At 36.8% G+C, this 22,988-nt stretch overlaps 1 protein-coding gene across 7 annotated transcripts in view; it reads right to left on the reverse strand.

Moving 5' to 3' along the window:
• Nucleotides 1-6,132: 6,132 nt before the first annotated feature.
• Nucleotides 6,133-22,988, reverse strand: part of CD163 (CD163 molecule) — a 47,300-nt gene continuing 30,444 nt past the window's right edge. For all 7 annotated transcript variants that reach the window (XM_070270963.1, XM_070270959.1, XM_005610906.4 and 4 more), the window contains 13 exons: nucleotides 22,168-22,488; nucleotides 21,354-21,674; nucleotides 14,938-15,252; nucleotides 14,525-14,839; nucleotides 14,069-14,161; nucleotides 13,673-13,987; nucleotides 12,227-12,547; nucleotides 11,198-11,506; nucleotides 10,809-10,838; nucleotides 10,494-10,601; nucleotides 9,167-9,262; nucleotides 8,339-8,392; nucleotides 6,133-6,338 (listed from right to left, as the gene is read on the reverse strand). In XM_070270963.1, the coding sequence (XP_070127064.1) occupies nucleotides 8,370-8,392; nucleotides 9,167-9,262; nucleotides 10,494-10,601; nucleotides 10,809-10,838; nucleotides 11,198-11,506; nucleotides 12,227-12,547; nucleotides 13,673-13,987; nucleotides 14,069-14,161; nucleotides 14,525-14,839; nucleotides 14,938-15,252; nucleotides 21,354-21,674; nucleotides 22,168-22,488 (2,567 nt within the window). In that variant the 3' untranslated portion in view covers nucleotides 6,133-6,338; nucleotides 8,339-8,369. The remainder of the gene's footprint in view (nucleotides 6,339-8,338; nucleotides 8,393-9,166; nucleotides 9,263-10,493; nucleotides 10,602-10,808; nucleotides 10,839-11,197; nucleotides 11,507-12,226; nucleotides 12,548-13,672; nucleotides 13,988-14,068; nucleotides 14,162-14,524; nucleotides 14,840-14,937; nucleotides 15,253-21,353; nucleotides 21,675-22,167; nucleotides 22,489-22,988) is intronic.

The following is a 22,988-nucleotide window of genomic DNA, read 5'->3' on the forward strand; positions in this document are numbered from 1 at the left end:
AAGACGTGGAGACTAAACAACGTGCTATTGAACAACCAATGGATCATTGAAGAAATTAAAAATATCTGGAGACAAATGAAAATGAAAACATACCATACCAACTCATATGGGATGCAGCAAAAGCCACATTAAGAGGGACATTCATCGCAATACAGGCTCAACTTAACAAACAAGAAAAACCTCAAATAACTAATCTCAAACTACACCTAACTGCTAACCAAAGTTAGCAGATGGAGAGATATAATAAAAATTAGAGCAGAAATAAATGCTATTGAAACAGAAAGGCAGTAGAAAGGATCAATGAAACAAACAGCTGGTTCTTTGAGAAGATAAACAAAACTGACAAACCCCTAACCAGACTTACTAAGAAAACAATAGAGAAAGCTGAGATAGATAAAATTAGAAATGAAAGAGGAGAAATAACAACAGATACCACAGAAATACAGTGGATTATAAGAGAATAGTATAAAAAGATATATGACAACAAAATGGACAATCTAGAGGAAATGGCTAAATTCTTAGACTCTTACAACCTCCCAAAGCTGAATCAAGAAGACATAGATAACCCAAATAGACCAATCACAAGTAAAGAGATTGAAACAGTAATCAAAATCATCCCCAAAAATAAAAGCCCAGGACCAGATGGCTTCCCTGGAGAATTCTACCAAACTTTTAGAGAGGATTTAATACCTATCCTTCTCAAACTATTCCAAAAGATAGGGAAAATGGAATGCTTACTAACACATTCTATGAGACCAACATCATTCTGATACCAAAGCCTGACAAGAACGACACAAAAAAGGAAAACTACAGACCAATATCACTGATGAACATAGACGCAAAAATTCTCAACAAAATATTGGCAACCCGAATACAGCAATACATCAGAAAGATCATACATCATGATCAAGTTGGATTTATACCAGGGACACAGGGATGGTTCAACATCCTCAAATCAATCAAGGTGATACACTGGATTAACAAAATGAGGAAGAAAAGCCACTTGATCATGTCAATAGATGCAGAGAAAGCATTTGACAAGATCCAACAGCCATTTATGATTAAAAAAAAAAAACTCAACAAAATGGGGATAGAAGGAAATTACCTCAACATAATAAAGGCCATATATGACAAATCCACAGCCAACATCATACTCACTGGGGAAAACTGAGCGCCATCCCTCTGAGAACAGGAACAAGAAAAGGATGTCCTCTATCACCTCTCTTGCTCAGCATAGTACTGGAGGTTTTGGCCAGAGCAATCAGGCAAGAGAAAGAAATAAAAGGAATCCAAATAGGGAGTGAAGAATTGAAACTCTCACTGTTTGCAGATGACATGATCTTACATATATAAAATCCCAAAGAATCCATTGGAAAACCATTAGAAATAATTAACAGCTACAGTAAAGTTGCAGGGTACAAGATCAACTTACAAAAATCAGTTTCATTTCTGTACTCTAATAACAAACTTACAGAAAGAAAACTGAAGAATACAATTCCATTTACCATCGCAACAAGAATAATAAAATATCTAGGAATAAATTTAACCAAGGAGACGAAGGACTTATACAAGGAAAATTATAAGATATTATTGAAAGAGATAGATGATGACATAAAGAAATGGAAAGAGATTCCATGCACATGGATTGGAAGAATAAATATAGTTAAAACGTCCATACTACCCAAAGCAGTCTACAGATTCAATGCAATCCCTATCAGAATCCCAGTGACATTTTCCATGGAAATAGAACAAAGAATCCTAAAACTCGTATGGGGCAACCAAAGACCCCGAATTGCTAAAGCAATCCTGAGGCAAAAGAACAAAGCTGGAGGCATCACAATCCCTGACTTCAAAATGTACTACAAAGCCATAGTGATCAAAACAGCATGGTACTGGTACAAAAACAGGCACACAGATCAATGGAACAGAACTGAAAGCCCAGAAATAAAACATCTATGGATAGCTAATCTTCAACAAAGGTGCCAAGAACACACAGTGGAGAAAAGATAGTCTCTCCAATAAATGGTGTTGGGAAAACTGGACAGCCACATGCAAAAGAATGAAAGTAGACCATTATCTTACACTATACACAAAAATAAACTCAAAATGGATCAAAGACTTTAAGATAAGTCCTGAAACCATAAAACTCCTGGAAGATAATATAGGTAGTACACTCCTTGACATCGAACTTAAAAGGATCTTTTTGAATACCATATCTTCTCAGACAAGGGAAACAAAAGAAGAAATAAACAAGTGGGAGTTCACCACACTAAAGAGCTTCTGCAAGACAAAGAAAACTAGGATCAAAACAAAAAGACAACCCACCAACTGGGAGAAAATATTTGCAAATCATATATCTGACAAGGGGTTAATCTCCACAACACATAAGGAACTCACACAACTGAACAGCGAAAAAGCAAACAGGCTGATCGAAAAATGGGCAGAGGATATGAACAGACATTGTTCCAAAGAAGATATATAGATGGCCAATAAACACATGAAAAGATGTTCAACATCACTAATCATCAGGGAAATGCAAATCAAAACTACACTAAGATACCACCTTACACCTGTAATGGTTATAATCACGAAGACTAAAAATAGCAAATGTTGGAGAGGGTGTGGAGAAAAGGCTGGTGGGAATGCAAATTGGTGAAGCCACTATGGAAAACAGTATGGTGATTCCTCAAAAGACTAAAAATAGAAATACCATATGACCCAGTTATCCTACTACTGGGTATCTACCCAAACAACTAGAAATCGACAATTCAAAGTAACATATGTACCGCTATGTTCATTGTAGCACTATTCACACTAGCCAAGACATGGAAACAATCCAAGTGCCCATCAACCGATGATTGGATAAAGAAGATGTGGTGTATATACACAATGGAATACTACTCAGCCATAGAAGAAGACAAGATCATCCCATTTGTAGCAACATGGTTGGACCAGAGGGAATTATGTTAAATTAAATAAGCCAGACTGAGAAAGACAAACATAATATGATTTCACTCATATGTGAAATATAAACAAATACATGGACAAAGAAAACAGTTTAGTGGTTACCAGGGGAAGGGGGGTGGGAGGGTGGGCACAGGGGGTGAAGGGGAGCACTTATGTAGTGACAGACAAGAAATAATGTACAACTGAAATTTCATGACGTAAACTATTATGAACACAATTAAAAAAGTTAAAAAGAGAAATGAGAAATATATCTTTGTGAAAGATATGCTTATAAAATGTTTGAGGAAATATGCTGAAAACAGGCAAATGAGCAAGCTCTCCTATGCTTGTGAATGTGAACGTGGTCTATAGAGAGGATTTATGATATTATCGCGAATCACAGAAATATGTATAACAAAAGTTTCTTAAGCCATAATATAATCCTTCTTTAAAAATCTTTATCTGAAGTTTTTATAGTCCAGTGTGGTCACAATATAAGTCAAGAATTATTTAGGGTAGATAAGAAGGTATTTTTTCCTTTCTTATAATTTATTTGGCATCACTATAGATGGTGTTGCAGAAGTTTGGGATAAGCTACATCATGGCGAGGAAGAAATGAGAAATTATAAGACCAGAGATATAAATTTTTTTTTTCATTTTAGAACTTTTCCTCCTAACTGGCAGACCTTTAGAGGAAAGTAGAACAGATATGCAAATAAAGCTGCGGATGATAGGAGTATTTACAGACCCTTGGGCTTTCAGTTTGTCAGTTAAACAATGGTACCATGCTTGTAGTAGGAAAAGCAGCAGGAAGGGGAGGACTGTGGAGGGGGTGTTTAGGTGAGAGGACATGGCAATTGCTTCTGATTAGAGACCGAAGGTAGACCACAGAAGAGCATACAGAGCTAGGAGGACCTGGGAAGTTCTATAAGTCAGGCAGGTGAGGTCAGATTTATGGACTGAGTTGGTGAGGCCATAGAGTCAATAGCAGCACCAAGTAGAATGCATAGTACTGTTTCATCCAGGTAATGTCAACATCTGTAATTACAATTCACCCACCCTTAAATAAGTGCATTTGCCTATAGAGGCCAGGAAGGTAATGTAAATGCATGAAGTGGGCTGAGTGTGGATGTGTAAAATGACAAGCACATGTCCTATTGATAGAAGGAAGGGGCTACTTAACCCCAGCTCACTGCTGTCATGCTGGAATGATGGCCCAATCTTTCCAGATCTCCTGAATTTTCAAGAGAATCAGAAATGTAGATTATGTTAGCCGTAACCCAGTTAAAACCCAGAAGAAAAAAAAGATATTTACAATGACAAAAAAACACAAACAATTTAGAAATAAATTAATAAGAATTGTTAGGACTGTTAAATGGCAACTTATGAGAGAGAGAAAGAGAGAGAGAGAGAGAGAATGAGAGATATTGAGAGAAAGAGACACTAATAATAAATGACTGTATTGGGCTTTTTATTGGTTGACAGAGGAAAGAATTCTGTAAAAGAGTCACTGAAAGAAAAGTAATCCAAGAGTTAAGAAGGGAAAGGTAAATATTCCCATTTTTAAAATACATCCTCTTCCAAAAAACATTTTTAACTAGGTGATTTAAGTGGCCAAGTGACATAGACATGAAAGATGAGAAAATTTGTGATGCTAGACAGAGATAGATTTGGAGCAGATGGACTCAGGCAAAGATTGAGAGGACGGTTTGCTAATATAGATTTGATCCTTTTCTCTGTTGAGGTAGCTCATACGCCATTTTTGCCCTTGTTTCATCAAAGTAAATCAGTTCTCTACAAACGGTAACAGTGTCATAAATTACACGTAAGTGGGTATAAGACAATGAAAGTTGGAAATGTTTTGGCCTCATATAAACTGTATTTCATTTTGAAAGGCAATATTTATATAATATGATGGTTGAGAACATGGCCTGTAGAGCCAGTCCCTTGCTTCAAATTTCAGCTCTGTCACTTACTAGTTGCATGTCTCTAGGCAAGTCATTTAACCTCTCTGTCCTTCAGTTTTCCCAAATCTAAAGTGAGTATAAAAAAGTATGTCCCTTATCAGGTTATTGTGAGGATTAAGCTGTTAACTCATGTAAAACATTTAAAGCATTCTCTGGTGCACAGTAAATACAACATGTTAACTACTATTACACGGAGTAGAGTTTTACCAGTCAGGGGACATGTTGAGCAATAAAAGGAGAGGGGAGCATTACTACTAATACTCTCTAAAACAGTGGTGGAAATTCTGAAATACCATCACAATTTTCATTTACCACCTACTAATTAATGTCCATTAATTAGGAGGTATTTTAACAATTGATGTCTGATACACAATTTTGGTAAAATAAATCTAAATATAGGTAAAGACTCTATTTCATATTATTTTAAAATATGTACATAAAAATTTATGTTTGGGGCCGGCCCGGTGGCATAGTGGTTAAGTTCGCACGTTCTGCTTCTCGGCAGCCCGGGGTTCGTGGGTTCAGATCCCAGATGCAGACATGGTACTGCTTGGCACGCCATGCTGTGGTAGGCATCCCACATATAAAGTGGAGGAAGATGGGCACAGATGTTAACTCAGGGCCAGGCTTCCTCAGCAAAAAGAGGAGGACTGGCAGTAGTTAGCTCAGGACTAAACTTCCTCAAAAAAAAAAAGATTTATGTTAATTATCATATAGGTGGGGTTCCTAGGTGTGTATACTATAATTGGAGAGAGATATATATATACACACACACACATATATGTATTTACACACATATATAGTACCTGATGTAATTGGATGCATGGCATATAATTGGGGATTTAATGAACAATACCTGACAAAAAACAGGTGCTCAATAAATTTTGTTGAATGAAAGAATAAATGATTAGATAACTTTTGGTTAAAGAACCAAAGAGAGTTAGGCCTCTTAGGGATAACCATATATTATCAACAAACCCCTCAATAACCATTAACTTTCCCTTTCTTAAAACAACTAAAGGAAAAATAAATTTGTTTTTATTTGCTAATAAGAAGAAAATTATTATTAAAACCAAACTAGAAAAATATATATTATAAGCAAATGAAAACATTGTCAAATGAAAAGACATCATATTATATTTAGGAAACTCCTAAAAAAGTCAGAAAGCCCATTCAGAAATTCATAAAAGCAAGAACAAGAAGTTAAAGCAAATACAAATTAGCAATATTGCTTTTTATTTAATCCCCTTGAAAATCTTATATACAACTCTTGGTAGTCACATTCACTGTTTAATTTTTATAAATTCAGCAGCGGTCTTTGGAATACTGGAGGAAAACGGACTGTACTGTAGTCTTCAGTGAACAAGGTGGATTCGTGCTCCATTCAATAGTCCAGTTCTTCATCATGGTATCGTACAGGCCGAACTAAAGCCATAAATAGAGGGAAAAAAGTTATTTTTCTCTTCACCCACACACATAGAAGAATTACGTTAGAATATAATATAACATATTACATTACATTATCTCACACACACTCAAACTCACATATACTTAAAAAGCATACTCCTTTCCTGAATTGAAAACTTATATGAAATGATTTTCCAACTTCAGTGTGCATAAGGTTTCTTTCTATTCCATAGAACTACAGTGGTACCCAGAAACGCCATTTGTAAAACCACCTCCATGTGATTCTAAAGCAGTGATTCAGCAGTAAGCACTTTTTAAGGAAAAAAAATAGTTTAATCATTATTTACTACATCAGAATAATATTCATTTGTTTGAGATTATAAATCAAAAGACATTCAGTCTTCCTCAGTTTACAATGCTGTTAGAATTTTTGAATGTTTCTTTATACATATACACATGTATAATTTTACAGATGTAAAAGTTATATTTAGTTATATTCAATAACATGAGCACATAAATGACATCCTAGCATTTTTGTGGATGATTTTTCTTTTTACTTGGCTGCATCATAATTTTTCCAGCCACTACTCCACTGATTGGCATTCGCTTCGTTTCCAGCTTTTTGCCACTACTAACAATGCTGCAAGAAGGAGCCCTCATATATATACGTTCTTACACAGTAGTGGCTTCATCTGTATGGAAGAAATTCTCAGAGGTGGAATTGTTGAGTCAAAGGATCTGTGAAGCATTTTCCAAAAATTTTAATAGAAGTTTCCAGATTGCTTTCTCCAAAGGCTACCATATCTCTCGTTTCCAATAGCAATGTTTGAAATTACTTTTTTCTCTGTATTCCCACCAGCAATAAATATTGATGCTGTTTTTAATTTTTCTTAGTCTGATTTATATATAGCAATATAATATTGTTAATCATAATTTGAACTGCCAGACATACTAGTGAATTCGAGCACTTTTTAAATGTCTACAGTCATGTCTTGCTTAACGAAGGGGACACGTTCTGAGAAATGTATCTTTAGGCAATTTTGTTGTTGTGCAAACATCATAGCGGGTACTTACACAAACCTAGATGGTACAGCCTACAAGACACCTGGGCTATTTGGTACTAATCTTGTGAGACCACTGTCATATATGCAGTCCACTGTTGACTGAAACATCGTCATGCAGCACATGACTGTATTTGTCATCTGAAATTCATTTTGTGTGAATTGTCTTTTCACAGCTTTGCCCAATTATCCACTAGATGCTCTTTTTGTTTTAACAATTGATAAAATATATATAATTTACATATAAATATCAACCCTTTTCATGTTATATACAATTTATAAGAACTCCCTCTCTATATGTGTATATATATAATAACACTTTATATTTATATTCTTCTAAGAGTTCCAACTTTTATCCTTTGTCTCAATTTGTATTCCTCTTATGTCATATATAATATTTCTAAAAAAGAACATACTTTTGCCACATATCATTTCTAAGTGTATAGTCCTCTCCAAATTGTTTTTTTTAAAAAATAAGAAATGTCTCCACTAACTCATTTAGCCATCTTTTCTTTTTGATGTATGACTTAAATTTTTTGCTTTGTTTACTTTTTCTTCTTTTGTTATACTTTCCTCATGAAGGAAAATTATAAAATTTGATTCTATCTTGCCCCAACTTAATCTTCCAAAGCCCACCACCTCCCCAACAGTCCCCAAAATAAAATATGAACATGAAATATAGCAGGTAAGAACATTACCCAGTTTCTCCTTAGCTCCGTAATAAACCATTGTTATTGCTTAGAATATATATGCAACTGAGAAATGTACAAGAGTCAAATTTATAAAAAGCTGTTACATATTCTAAATATGGATACATATACATATTCATCAACATATATACATATATATGTAAATATATGTGTATACACATTCTTTCTTTCTAATACTGGAGAGTTCTCCGTTTTAAAAAGAAATGTACCTGTTGTGAACAATAATGAATAAATTCTCCTCACTCACCTCACTGGGTTATAGATTCCCATTCTCCTTTTCAGTGTACCTCAGAACGGTCCTCTTTTTCATGCAGAAATAGGAAAAGATTAAGATACAGAAATTAGTCCAGCAGCACTAAAACCATCTGACTCATTGGAATTTTTTGAAAGGAAGAAAATAATTTCTGGGAAATAAATCAGAACTTCCCTCAAGTGTCTTCGAAGCTCTTTGAATATCTAAAGTTACTGTCCACATTGGGAAGACAAACAAATGTGATTTAAGGGGCATAGAGAGTCCTTCCTATGCTTTAAATATGTTTTCTGACATAGTTGCAGCAAACAGCAAATCCCTTGGATTGCAGAAGTGAGGCAGTCTCCTCTCAGAAGGTAAGGAATATTGAGAAGGCATCTAACTTTCATAGAGTATGTGGATATTGTGATATTTCTTCCAACCCTGCAGAGTTATACTGCTGAGAGGCATTGGTGTTAACAGAAGTCAAAGGACAAAGAAAGAAGCATGTCCTGTGAATAGTTATTGCTTCTGTTGGGATAATGATATAGAAAACTTAAGTTTTTAGATTTTTAGAAAAATATAATAAATGCCAAATTAGAGAAAGGAAAGTAGCAGGAAGTGGAAATGGAAGAAACTGTGGAAAAGATATGAAAAATTAAACTACCTTTTAGAAGATTAATTTCTCTTTTGAAAAAATGAGGTGCTACATGATTCTTTGTACCTCAGTCAGAAGTAATCATAGACCTCTTAGCCAGAGGTCTCCTCATGATTGAAACTTTCGTCTTTTCTAAAAATAATTTTTAGTTTAGTTTAGGGCTATAGACCCTCAAAGAACTCACAGACCTGAGGAATTCAGCACGTCCAGATCATCTGCCTTCAAGCAAGAATTCATCTCCCGGTATTGAATTTGGTGGACAGAATTCTCTCCTCTCGAGGACACTGATAACAGAGGTCCTAGGTTAGGGATCAGCAGATCATAATAAAACTTTGCCTCCCTATGTGGGTTTTTTCCAAGCAGTGCAAAGATACCTAACCTTTATCCATGTCTCCATCTCATTCTACTACCAAGCTTTTCCCTTGTAATACTACATACACAAATGCAATAGGATGAGGCTAAACCTCCCCTATTGCCATCATATAACCCAGTTTCTTCCCCCAAGGCAGCCAGCAGTCTTCCCTAATTCATTGGAGCTTTTCCTCAAATTTCTCTAAAATCTATCCTCTCCCCTTCATTCTCACTATAAAGTCCTTTTCATCTTTCATCTCAACTATTTCAAAATGCTATCTCATCAATAATGAGATCATCCTTTGACCCTTCATACATCCTGTTGTCTAACAGAACTTTCTAAAAGACAGCTTGACTATTGCTCTTCCCCACATAATACTCTTTAATGACTATTAATCTTCTGACCAGAATATAGAACTTTATAATTTGTTCCTTGTCTCTTCTGCAGCCTTATCAGTAGATTCTCTCCTTGAAATCAACTTTTAATTTCCCCTAAAAGGACAAATGTGCCATTCTTTAAGCTTCTCTACACTCGTACATATTTTTCTCTTTCCCTATAATGCACCTTACTCAGTTCTTTGAGGCTTCTCTTCAAAATTTGTCTCAAAAGCTTCCAAGAAGCCTCTGATACTCCCCTACACTTTTAGTTAGTTACTCTCTCCTCTGTGACACTTTTGTTCCTTATGCATGTTAATGTATAATACTACATTGCAGTTTATTTGTTTATTTGTATATCTCTTCTGCTAGACTTGAAATTCCAAGAAGACAGAAACACTTGATTAGTCATGTCTGCATTTTCAGAGCTTAGCATACTTCTTGACAAAACAGCAAAATTAGTAATAACTATATAGGAAGAGCAAATAATGTTTGGGCAATAAAGGATTCATCCTAAATCATATATGCATATTCATTCTAAACTATCAGTTCTATGACATCACTATTAAACATGTAGATAGAGAATAGGAATCATCATCAATACAACAAAGGCCCATTTTCTCCTCTGAAATTTTGTTTCTTCTTTTCTGAGAACTGCTTAAACTTCTTCTAGGCTCCACCCTTCTGGCCATTTGATACTTGAGTCTAATACTTTTCATCTTTGTTTTTTTATCCCAAGAAGGTTCTTATTCCATGGAAACATTAGAGAGACCATAAATTGGCTCAGACCTGTAAGCAGCTGTCTCTGTCTTCGCTTCTGAGTCCACAAGAAGAGTGCAATGAGAAAGGCCAACAGAATGACACCAACGATCCCCAATACAACAAGGAATGAATGACCTGAGAACAAGTAAATGTCACAAGAGATGATAATGTCTTAGCCAAAAGACCTAGGTCCCTAGTTACTATCCCTCTCTTAGGTCAGATACAAAATTACTGAAGTAAATTTCAAATCCTCAGAACTTCTTCTGACCCAAAGTCTCTAAATGAGAGGCATTCTAAATAATGCATACAATTGGCCCCATACTTGTAAACCCCATGATATACCTGTGGCATTTGATGATTCTTTGACAAGTTCTGTAGGAGAAAAGAGAAGGAGACTCAATTTTGGGAGTAATATATAGAACAAATATTTCTATTTTCTGTCTGAGGGTTTCAAGCCTCTCAACCAAGTAAACTATTCCTTCTGACCTACAACTAGTCCTCCAGTCTTTCTTCCCTCTGCACAGGGATGCATATAAGTTATACTCTTTTCCTTGGTGAAGGCCAGTGTATAGCAACAAATGTTTTCATCATTCCATCAGATTGAAACATCGTGATTCTTTCCCCACCAGATCCCTGTGTTGATATGTCCAGTCTTTACGCAAGGCACTTCACTGCCCACACTCTCTTTGCAGCCAGAGATTCCAAGCTTAAGCCAGCTTCCTGGAACTCACCTGAGCACCTCACAGCGGCATCTTCCTTGTGCCCACAGTCACTGTGCCCCCAGGATCTGGCAGGACAATCCCACAAAGAAGACTCATTCCCTTTGCAATTCACTTCATTGAGCCATATGGGCCCAGTCCCTTGACCAAATGCCGCCTCCTTTAGTGCCTCCAAAGCTGGGCCACATCCCAGCTGTCGACACACCACCTGAGCATCTTTAAGGTCCCAGGAGTCATCACACACTGTTCCCCAGGAACCTCCATACCAGATCTCCACACGTCCAGAACAAGTAGTGTTTCCTTCTTGAAGTCTTATCTTGTCTGAAAAATCAGAGACAGCTAGGTAATTTCTGAGAAGATAAAGCTTCTAAGAGGTCACAGGGAAAAAGAGATTTGAAACTCTTTTTTAAATCTCTATTTTAAAATTTGCTTATTTAATTTACATTTAAAAATATATTTTAACAAAATTCATCTTTTATGAAAGTGCATGTCTTTTCAGCAAATGGGGTATATTTCATCCTCTACGTAAGAACATTAGTGTTAGTCGGGAAACATCGAATGAATAAAGTTAACATTGCATAATGGTCAGTTCTCTCAAATAGAAAAGAGCTTGGGAGGTTGTCAGGTACGCGGAAATCTTCTTTCATTTTAAGAAGATGGAGAATGGGGAAATACTTAGGATTAATTTTTCTGACTGCTTATCTCCTCATATTAGTGTAGCAAGACAATACTTGAAAGAAAAATGGAAAAGGTAAAGTAGACCATTCAATAGTCAAATACTGAATCATGTATTCTTTGCTTCTCATTTATTCACAGAGAAAGCAAATGAATAAAACTTTCAAGAAGACCATGGCGAGGATAATACTCTTGAGAAAAATGATCACTAATCCTGAATGCACACTGGCTAAATTAAATAAAATCAATTACACCATTCAGGTGCAATAAGTATTAACCAGAGGTTATTCATTCCTACTTAATGAAGTCAGAAGATGATAGCAGAATTACAGAATGGAATTTTCATATAGGTCAATGGATACTCACTGGTACATGTGATCCAGGTCTCCTCTGAGGGGCTGGCCAGTCTTTGTTTCCATGGAGACGATGGGCACTGCCATAACGTATCAGGTCCTTTTGGACACTGAACATTGTCCACCCACATGTATCTGGACATTGTCTTGTATAAAGATGCAGGGCTGATGTTTCCCTTGTCTGCACAGCCCAGCTGCCTGCATACCACTCCCACAGTGGTTTCGGACATGTTACTCTTGCCAACGGTGCCCCAAGCTCCATTGTAAAAAACTTCCAGACGCCCTGCACAGGTCTCTCTGCTGGTTTCACTGATCAGTCTCAGAGACATGAACTCTAGGGTGGAATACAGAGTTAGTAGTTTCATAACTTCTCTGATGATTCAGAGGACTCTCTCTCTTAATTCTGAGGTGAAAATTCTTTAAAAATAGGTACAATATGTCAATTACTGGTAATTCTTCAGTAACTTCTGGATGATTTAGTAGATTTTAGCAAAATATAGTATTTGTCCTATAAATATTTTTATGGTTTTTTAGTCTTGGGTTTTGGACTTAGGGACCTCTTTAGAATGCCACCAATGATTCAAAGTTGACTTCTAAATCTCAGTCAAAGGCTCAGAGCCTTTCATCAGTTACATAATTTGGATTTTTTCCCATAAACTACTGCAATTTTAGCTTCAAGAAACTTATTCCATTCATTAGTTTTGCAGTTGTCTTTGATAGTTAAAATTTGTGAGGTACTGCGACACTAAACCAATGTTTTGTGTACATTACTTTAAAATAAAATATTTCCCTTTCTGACACTTCCCAATTTTTCCATATGTGTCCTCTACTAGATTTATGTCATTAAATATGAATATCAGAATCACTTCTAGCATATAGAATTTTTCACTTCCCTAAGTTTACTGAGTCACGGTACTGTTTTCCCTAACATATAACGACTGAGTCCATTTTTCTATTTCAGAATACTTTCTAAAGTTTCCCATGAATACAAAACAAAAGCAGTGGCCTCTTATGGTAACTTTTGTTCCTACGAGAAGTCAGTCTCATTTGTCTGTCATGAAAAATTACTTAGGCATGGTAATTATATTTTTCTCTGTATAATGTAGCACCAAATATATTTCTTCGTGTCTCTTTTAATCTACCTCTTTATTAATACAGTAGTGCGCTGAATCCTTACCCAATATCCAGCTCCATATATATTTATAAAAGAACTTATTAGTATTGTTATTTTCATGATATGCTAGCTCATTTCTGAATTTTTCTCTTCTGATATTATGCTACTTTGCCAACGAGGTAGCAGTAATCCATCAAATCAACACTTATGGGATCTTGACTTACAGTACATTCCTCTGTGTCTGCTTTTCAGGGAATTCTCTGAGATTAACATCCCTCGCTATCCTGTCCCCTGCCTCACTCCTTTCTTAAGTAATTGTGACCACAGGTTGTGGGCAAAACTTACCTGAGCAGATAACGCCTGCATCCTCCTTATGCCTACAATTTTGCCGCCCCCAGCCATGTGAATGGCATTGTGAAATACGAGATTCTTTTCCATTACAGTTCATCTCGTCCAGCCAGATGGGCCCTGTTCCTTCCCCAAAATGAGCAGAACCAGTGGCGTTAATGGCCACTCCACAGCCCAGCTGTCTGCACACCACATGGGCATCCCTCAGGTCCCAGCTGTCATCACAGATGGTGCCCCAAGAGCCCTCATGATAGATCTCTATTCTCCCAGCACAGCGACCACTTCCATTTACCAGACGAACTTGACCACTCTCTGGAAAGAGAGAATAGAATATGAATAAAATGCATTCCTAAGGATCTAGATCATTTTCACAGATTGGTCACTGATTCTTACCTACGCAGGCAACAGCACTTTCTTCTGAAGTAGTAGAGCTTGTTGGGTCTGAAGATGATGAATTGCACGGAGATAGTGTGTGACTTTGGTTTCCTGCAAATATCAAGTTGCTCAGTCATACAAGATACAAAAAGTTAGAGTGAGGAAGGGAGTCAAGATGGAATGTTAGGTGAGCTGAGGGCAAACATAGTTTTAGAGAGAGGAAGGTGAATGGGTCAAGCAGGCTGGGAACGAAGCAGTTCTTTGAGAAGAGCTGGCACGTCTTAAGCACTGGATAACTACAAGGTCCATGCAAATTAAGTTTACTTTCTCTCTAAAAAGACAAATGAGGTTAACATTCTGGCACACTTCTTGTGATCCCACAAAATGGATCATTCCCTTTTACTTTCTATCTTCATCTCTAAAGGTACAGCTACTCTTAAGGCACACCACCACGAGTGCCATTTATCCTCTTACCTGAGCAGATTACAGAGGCCACTTGCCCTGCAGAACATAGCGATGCACCCAGAGCGGTTACAGGACAATCTCCCACGTGCTGCTCAGTCCCAGTGCAGTGAAACATGTGCCTCCAGACCTGACCACTTCCTTTCCCAAAATGTGCTCCTCCTTGGGTAGAAAGGGCAACTCCACATTTAAGCTGCTGGCAAAAAACATGAGCATCTTCCATGTCCCAGTGAGAGTTGCAGAGGGATCCCCAGGTCCCAAGAATCTTGAGCTCCACTCTTCCCTCACATGCAGACTTGCCATTCACCAAGCGGATTTCTGTGTATCCTGGAAGGAGACAGGGCTTTACAAAAGATGTCTGTGACTACCTATCCCTACCCTTTTCACAGTATGAGAACAAATTGAACATGTTCTTTGCATCTCACTTGAGCAGACTACTCCAACGTCTCTGCTGTGGCTACAGGTCCCGTCGGGGTGGGGTGCTACTGGGCAGAGTGAAAGATGGGACTCGTGCCCCTCACACTGGAATTCTTCAGTCCAGATCTGCCCAGTTCCTTCTCCAAAGTGAGCTCCCCCTAGGATAGAGACGACTGTGCCACACTGTAATTCCCTGCACAGCACACGGGCAGCTTCCAGGGAGAAGTCAGAGTCACAGACGGAGCCCCATGTGTCGCCATGTTTCACTTCAACACGACCAGAGCAGGGAATGTCCCCTCCAACCAGTCTGGGTTCCCTGTGGGCTGAAAAATAATAATATTTCAGTGAAAGATAACATGATACTCAGATTTTCCTTCAGGTGAGGAAGGGAGTGAAGAGTGAGAAAGGGAGACCAGAGTGTTTAGTGATTTTCCACTCTCATTCCTTTTGGCTTTCCTTTTTTTTTTTTTTAAAGATTGATACCTGAGGTAACATCTGTTGCCAATCTTCACTTCTTTCCCTTGTTCTTCTCCCCAAGGCCCCCCAGTTCATAGCTGTATATTCTAGCTGGAGGTCCTTCTGGTTGTGCCTTGTGGGATGCCACCTCAGCATGGTCTGATGAGTGGTGCCATGTCTGAGTCTAGGATCTGAACTGTTGAAACCCTGGGCTGCTGAAACGGAGCATGTGCACTTAACCACTCGGCCATGGGGCCTCCCCCCTCTTGGCTTTTCTGCCTGGAGTTGGGCATAGCAATTTCTAGGTCTCCCCATTCCTCATTGGACCAATTCATCTGGAAAAATTCTGGAACTTTGCCTCCTGGGACCAACCATGCCTGGAGGCATGATAATTCTTTCCTTTCAGTATTTTGCTTACGTTATTCCTAACATTGGAGACCACAGTAACATATATCCACTCTCTCTTTTAGCCCTATACTCAATCCTCCGCCCACTGCAATCTGCAGTCTGCCCCAACCTTTTCAAATGGTTCTACATGAAGTTTTTCGATGTACTTCCCATTTCAAAATGAACATCAGACCCCTTCTTCCCTTTGATAACTGTTACACTTGATACATGAGACGCTTCTTTCTCCCCTTTACTCCTCCTTCCTGCCCAACAGTACTTTATCATGTATTCTCTGACCAAAGAAGTTCTATCCTCCACTTTCTCATCCTCTCAATGGACATCTTCTCTTAACTGCCAATAAGTATGTTTTCATCTATACATTTCCCTTTACATTTATATTCATAAACATATTTACTTGTTCAACTGGAACTTAAGGTGTTCAGGACTGAATGAACTAATGTACTGATAAGACCACTGTATTCTTTATGCACTTAGTGAGATTCAGATCAAATTAGAATCACCTAAAATTGAACCACTCCTTTATCTCACGAGGAATAATGGTAATAATAACGATAGTAGTGAACATTAAGTGTGCACCTATTGTATACAGGGCATTTTGCTAGGTGTTCCACAAACATTATTTAATTCATACAGATACTTAAAGGGATAATTATTAATATCATTCCAATTTTACAGACAAGGAAATTGAAACACAGAGAAATGTAGTAATTTGGTAAGGTCACACCCGAGTTAGTGAAAGGCCAGGATTTAAAGCCAGGCACTATATTCCAGACTAGAATCTTGACCCTCACAATGACTGCACATGTGGAAAACCACCACTGTTTGTCCATATTTATTGCTATTGCTTTAATGTAATTTGTTATCACATGTCATGTAAACCTTTGCAATAGTGTCCTTGTGGTCTACTTGTTTCTAAGTCCTCTTTCCAATACGTCTATGCCAAGACCACAAATATATTATTAAATTTCAAATATTTTCACATGATATCTTTGTCTTCAAGATAGTTCAATGTTTCTTTATTATTTATACAATAATTTATCCTTTAAACAAATGTTATTAATTACCTACAATGTTTTAGGCATTTGGATGGGCTAAAAAGTCTGTCACAGAGTTCAGTCTATCAGTGAAGATAGATAATACTAATACCGCTAATAACAATCATAACCATAGTAGCTAACATGTATTGATCACTTGCTGTGTAATTCCTGTGAGGTAGGTATTATTATTACCATCATTTTTCTTTTGAGGAAATTGCAGCACAGAGAGCTTTGGTAAATTTCCCAATATTACCTATCTATTAAAATTAAGGAAAGATGATAAATGCTAATTTCTTGACATACTTTAAAATGATCTATGATGTTACCTTAGAAGACTTAGTTATCTATTACTCTATCATGATGTTACCTTAGAAGACTTAGTTATCTATTACTCTATCAATCATACCTGACGCCCCAGCTTAAAGATGCCTGGGCATACTATGCTTTTTCATGCTTCTGTACCTCTGCCGAAACTTTTCCTTCTAACTGTAATATATTTCCCAACCTTGTGTACCTGGGAGAAGGCTACTTCTTTTCAAGGCTGCTCAATTTCTCATTGATTGCTCTCTCCCCTAAGAACTCACAGTTTAGTAGAAGACACACATGTTTAAATAATCATGAGTCCAAAATTAGAAATATATGTTGGATAAAAAAACTGAAAAATGAAGAAGTCATCAGTTCTGTTTGAGTCTTAGTAGGAAAACTCTAGAGAATATTATAAATCTGACCTGAGTTTTGACAAAAAAAAAAAAAATGAGGAATTTACCACATAAACAACGTGTGAAACAGCATTTAAAGAGTACAATTTCTTAGACTTCTTTCTGTCTGATTTGTCTAAACTGCACATCAGAGAGAAACTGTTTTATCATTCTAGTCTTCCTGCTTTATTGAGTTTTTCTGGCCCTTTGCAGCCATAAAGACTTGTGCTCTATAAAAGTCTAAGAATTCAAATAGATTATGGAATTTGCGATTTGAATTTTGCAGGCATAGAGACAGTATTCCTCTATTTTTTTCCTGGAAATCTTCTGAAAGTATCAAGTAAGGCAAGGAACAAAATTACAAACCCTATTTCTAGCAAAACAAGGAGAGAGCTAAAATCTGGGCCGCAAAATAAGTGAAAAAGCTTCCAAAAGCTACATAAATATAACAAAAAAGTTTAGAAAAGAAAGCAAAGGAAACGCATGACAAATAGCAAACAAAAATATAGTTCTGTAGAGAAAGGGGCCCACCTTAAGTTGCCAACTTATCCTATTTGGGATTTCTACTATATGCAGCTGAAAAGAATCCTAAATAATTCAGAATGTATTACCATAAGTGAGGTACTCTAGTTATGAAACCTAGATTTTGAATGTGATTAAACAGAATTGATGGGCAGAATATACCAATGACTCAGATATTGGAGGCTGGAAAGCTAATGAGTCTTGTTATTCATGGTAAGATATTTGGACAAATGTAACCTTGAAAAGAAAATCATGTGCTCACTAAAGCTGAAAAATTGGAGAACATTGAGGAAGGTATAAAAAACTGAGAAAAAAATCATAAGGTTGGTATGACATGAAACCTTCTTGCCACTTTTAACACTTACCAGCAAGAGATAAACTCAGACTAGAAGTAGCCAGACTGCAAGAAGAAGTGGAAGGAAAAGTACCAATTTGTAAGGGAGGCATGCTCTGCCTGCAGCTACTATATGTAGTTAATTGTAAGTCCTATAATTTAAAACTTGCAGGACTAAAAAAAAAAGCATAAGTATCCTGTCCCCCAAATTGAAATGGTGATAAAACTGCAGCTTTAGCAGAAAATAAAATTGATGCTCCACTTACAAAGACAATGAGCCTACCAGCAAAGACAGGATTTAGGTCTTGCCTTTCCTCCCAAACTCATGGTTTCAAATGATTTTAAGGAAGTGGCCAATAAATTAAGAGGAAGGGACTGGCCACAGCATAGATCAAAGTATGTAAATGTATTCTTTGACTGTGGTTACTTTCACATGGCATTCAATTAAAGCAAATAGACCAAAAGCCTACTAAGTTTAGAGAGCATTGTTTTGCTGATTTTGATGGCAGCTGACATCAGCCAGTGATTACTCAACCCTTACAGCAACCCAAGGGTCGCTAAACTAATATCAGCAGAAAATGGGTTGTGAAAGGTGTGGATATAATCTCCAAACCGAACTCACATGTGACTATGGAGAACCATGCACTAGGGAGAACTGCCCTAAGAACGGCACCTGGGCTCGTGAAGGACAACAGACAGAGGGCAACTTCAGAAAGTAGAGCCTGGGCTATCAGATTGGCCTACCAAGGAACTCACTCAGTTGCAGGGCAATTCTTCATTCTTGTCCAGGAGGATTTGATAATTACTGCAGAAAAACAACTCTAGGTGTTTCTTGGTGACCACAGCGCCACCAAAACAGCCTTAAACTGCTTACCTATCTGACTTTTCTTTAATGAGAAAAAACCAAACTTTTTCTTCAATCACTCTTATTTGATTTTTTTTTAGATGCAGCTGAACTTAGTGCTAATATGAAATACAATTAATAGGAAAATATACAAATCTTTCTAAATTTAGAAGCAAATTATCAGACATAGAAGTATGCTTGCACGTGCTCAAACACATGCAAAGTCCCCAAAAAGGTCACATAGTGAAAAATGTTTTTAGTTGTAGCATAATACATAATGACTATAAATATTCTGTATACATAATAGGACAATATAATCTTAATATGACTAAGATCAACTATATCTCTCATCTCAAAAGTAATTTAATCAGAGTCCTTTTTAAAATAAATCTCAATTGTATGATGAGTACAAGTGATGCACCTAAAACAGAATGATTTATAAAGGTTGAAAATAAATAAAGCCGTAGTCATGATATTAATATCAGACGAGTTTGATTAAGAAAAAAAATCACTCGACCATAAAAAACTGGAAACTTTATAATGCTAAAAAGAGCAATTCACAATGACCACATAGTCATAGGAAGATCTATGTCCCAGATTCACACAGTATTAATCATCAATTATGCAAAACAGCTACTGGTGCACTCAGTGGAAAACCTATAACCTCAGATATTTATATTAATAAATAAGAAAGAATCAAAATTAATTAAACATCCAATTCAAGAATTCAAGAGAAAGAAAGAAACCATACTTTAGGATATCAGAAGTGAATTAATAGAAAGAAAAACAAATTTTAATGAATTAGAAAGCGCACATAGCACTAATCTTAAAAAATCCAAATACTAGTTCCTTAAAAAAAAAGCTAACAGCTAATTTTATCTAAAAAAGAAATTAAAAATATAAATAAATGCACACACTAAAAATGCTGAGAAAAGAAATGTCATGGATGCAGAAATAATTTCTGAAAGCTCTTTAAAAACTGATATGAAATTATGGTCAAGATATTTTATTAAGTAAATACTCAACAGAACAGTTTATATAATATGCCACCATTTGGATAACAAAATGAGGTGAAACTTATATATGGGTTTGTTTGTATTTTCTTGTATTTACATAAAATGTCTCTTGAAGAATATATAAATACTCCAACCACAGAAGTTGTCTGTGGGGAATAGAACTGGATAGCTGGGGACAGCAGTGGAGGAAAAGTTTACTCTTTCATGTTTTGAAGTTTAAACTATGTGAATATATTGGCTAATCAAAAAATACCTTTTTTCAAAAAAAGAAGATTGAAAAGCAAATGTATAAATTCAAATTTGTATCTTAAAAGACTGTCTTATTTCAATCAGAGGATAATTTCTATGTAACCAGAGGTAGACACAATTTGCAACATCAGGGAATGAACCTAGGAGCATATCTAGGTTAGGATGTGTCTAGGGCAAAGCCATTGGCTAGTGGACACGCAGCACATAAGTTTCCACCCTATGACTAGGTCTCTGTATGTTTAATGGTTTTGCTCTTACGTTGTTCTCTCTAAAGTCTTTTTTCCCCCACTATATTAGTAGTAGCTACATCAATATATTACCTTACAGTTGTTGAAAAGGCATCACTTTTTAACAAAGTTAGCATTTGTATAAACATGATTAGTGTAAAATAGCAGAGATTATCCACAAGCTAGCCAACTCACTTTTGAGCTTTTTAAAGAGGTTGCCGTGAAATACACAAAAATGTTCAGAAAGAGGAAAATTCTTTCATAGTAAGATAGAGGGAGCCTAAGTGTCAATCACGCCAGTTTATCCAAGTTATTTTTTAAATCTTTTGGTGACATTTGCATGAAAGACATATTTAAGTTTTACCTTAAAAATTTTAACCTCCTTAATCTTTCACACTTCTATGTATTTAAAAATAAGTCAAAAGTTAAAGTGAGCAAAAAACAAACACCTGTGTGCAAGGTACAAAATGAATTATAAATTTACCTGAAATTCTCACAATGGAGTAGATATTTTCTGTTTTTTTGAGAAAAATCTAGTCAAGGAGAACAATGTTTCTGATCAGTTTCGAAGTTATTACTGGAAATTTACGCTCTCGGAATTCAACTTCTTAACACATTGATTGAAAGTCTTACCTGAGCAGGTAATTTTGGCTTCTCCATCGAGCTGGCAGTTAAGTCCGCCCCATTGCCAATTCTTGCACTCCCAAAGAGAAGTTTCATTTCCATTGCAGCTACCTGAAAACAGCCAAGTGTTTGTTGCCTTAATTTTGGAATAAACTTGATAGGATGTTTTGAGTGCAGATCCACATCCCAGCTGCCTGCAAACCACATCAGCTTCTTTCAGTCCCCAGTTTCTGTCGCACACTTTCCCAAACAGTTTCTGAATTTCCACCTCCACTGTCCCAGCACAACGGCTGCCTCCACCTATAAGTCTCAGTTCCAGATCTGATCCATCTGCAAAAGAAACATACACTCAGGCCATAAACACTTAAGGAAGTTAGTTCCCAAAGAATATATTTTTAACTTGCTCCTTCCCAGATACTGAGACACTGGAAATTATGGCTTAACTATCTCCCAGCTTTTTTTAACAGCCAATATAGACGATAAATTTGGTTATAAATGGGATTAAGTTTCAAGGGTTAATAGAAATTGTTAATGGCAGAAAAATATGAGCAAGTCAGATATATTAAAAAAAGAGACCTATAACATTTTGTCTCTTAGAGCTCCAAGAAGATTTAGAGTTCAAAGTGTGGTCCCTAACAGCAGTCTGAATAATTAATACAGAAAATTGAGTAAGACAACACTCCAAACTAGTCAAATAAAGAATGCATAAAAGAATCCCTAACAAAAAAATCAATAGATATTTCCATCCCTCATATCTCACACCTGTTCCTACTCCTAAAGACCACAGGTCCTTCCCTCTGTTTTTCTCTCTGTTTGAACTTACCAGAACATGTCACCCCAGCATCTTCATTATGATTACAATAATGCTTTCCCCATTCATGGTGTTGACACTGCCAGAGAGCAGATTCATGTCCATGGCAGGAAACACTGTCAAGCCAAATGTGTCCAGTTCCCTCACTGGCATTAACTCGACCAATGGCGGTGATGGCAGTTGGACATCCCAGTTGCTTACATACCACAGCGGCATCCTTACTATCCCAGCCATCATCACACACTGTCCCCCATTCTCCTTGGAATTTCACTTCTAATCTTCCTGAACATTCAGTGACTCCATCTACCAGTCTCAGGCTCATATCTGCTCCTTCTGTAAGAGAGAAACAAAACAAGTCTGTGACAAAGAAACAACAAGAATAAGGGGATTCTAAATAGATGTACCTGAGATGAGTTAAGGAAAAAAGGGAAGATATAGTCGAGACAGAGAAAGCAGTAATATACTACCACTGAAAATCAAAGATGGAAGGAGGAGTGGATCAGGCAAGAAGACAGTACTTCTCAGTAAGGAAAGCATGCACTATAGGAAGCGTTCCTAACAGGAGGTTCAGGGTGAAATTTTCTTGTTTGACCACAGAGTTTTTGTTGGAATTTTGTTGTTGCTGTTAAATATACATTTGCATGTGTTTAGGTGGTACCTACACACTCCAGTTTGCCTCAATATTCAACACTCACTTTTGCCTCTGACTGCATTACCTATCTATATTACCTGGTTTATATTTTATACTTGGTCCCTTTGTGACCACTTCCTTAGTTTAAAAGCAAAGAAAAGAGAAAAAGGACCTCCCTATTACTACCTTCTCCTTCCCCCAA

Source organism: Equus caballus, chromosome 6 (assembly GCF_041296265.1).
Source record: "Equus caballus isolate H_3958 breed thoroughbred chromosome 6, TB-T2T, whole genome shotgun sequence".
Classification (NCBI taxonomy): Eukaryota; Metazoa; Chordata; class Mammalia; order Perissodactyla; family Equidae; genus Equus; species Equus caballus.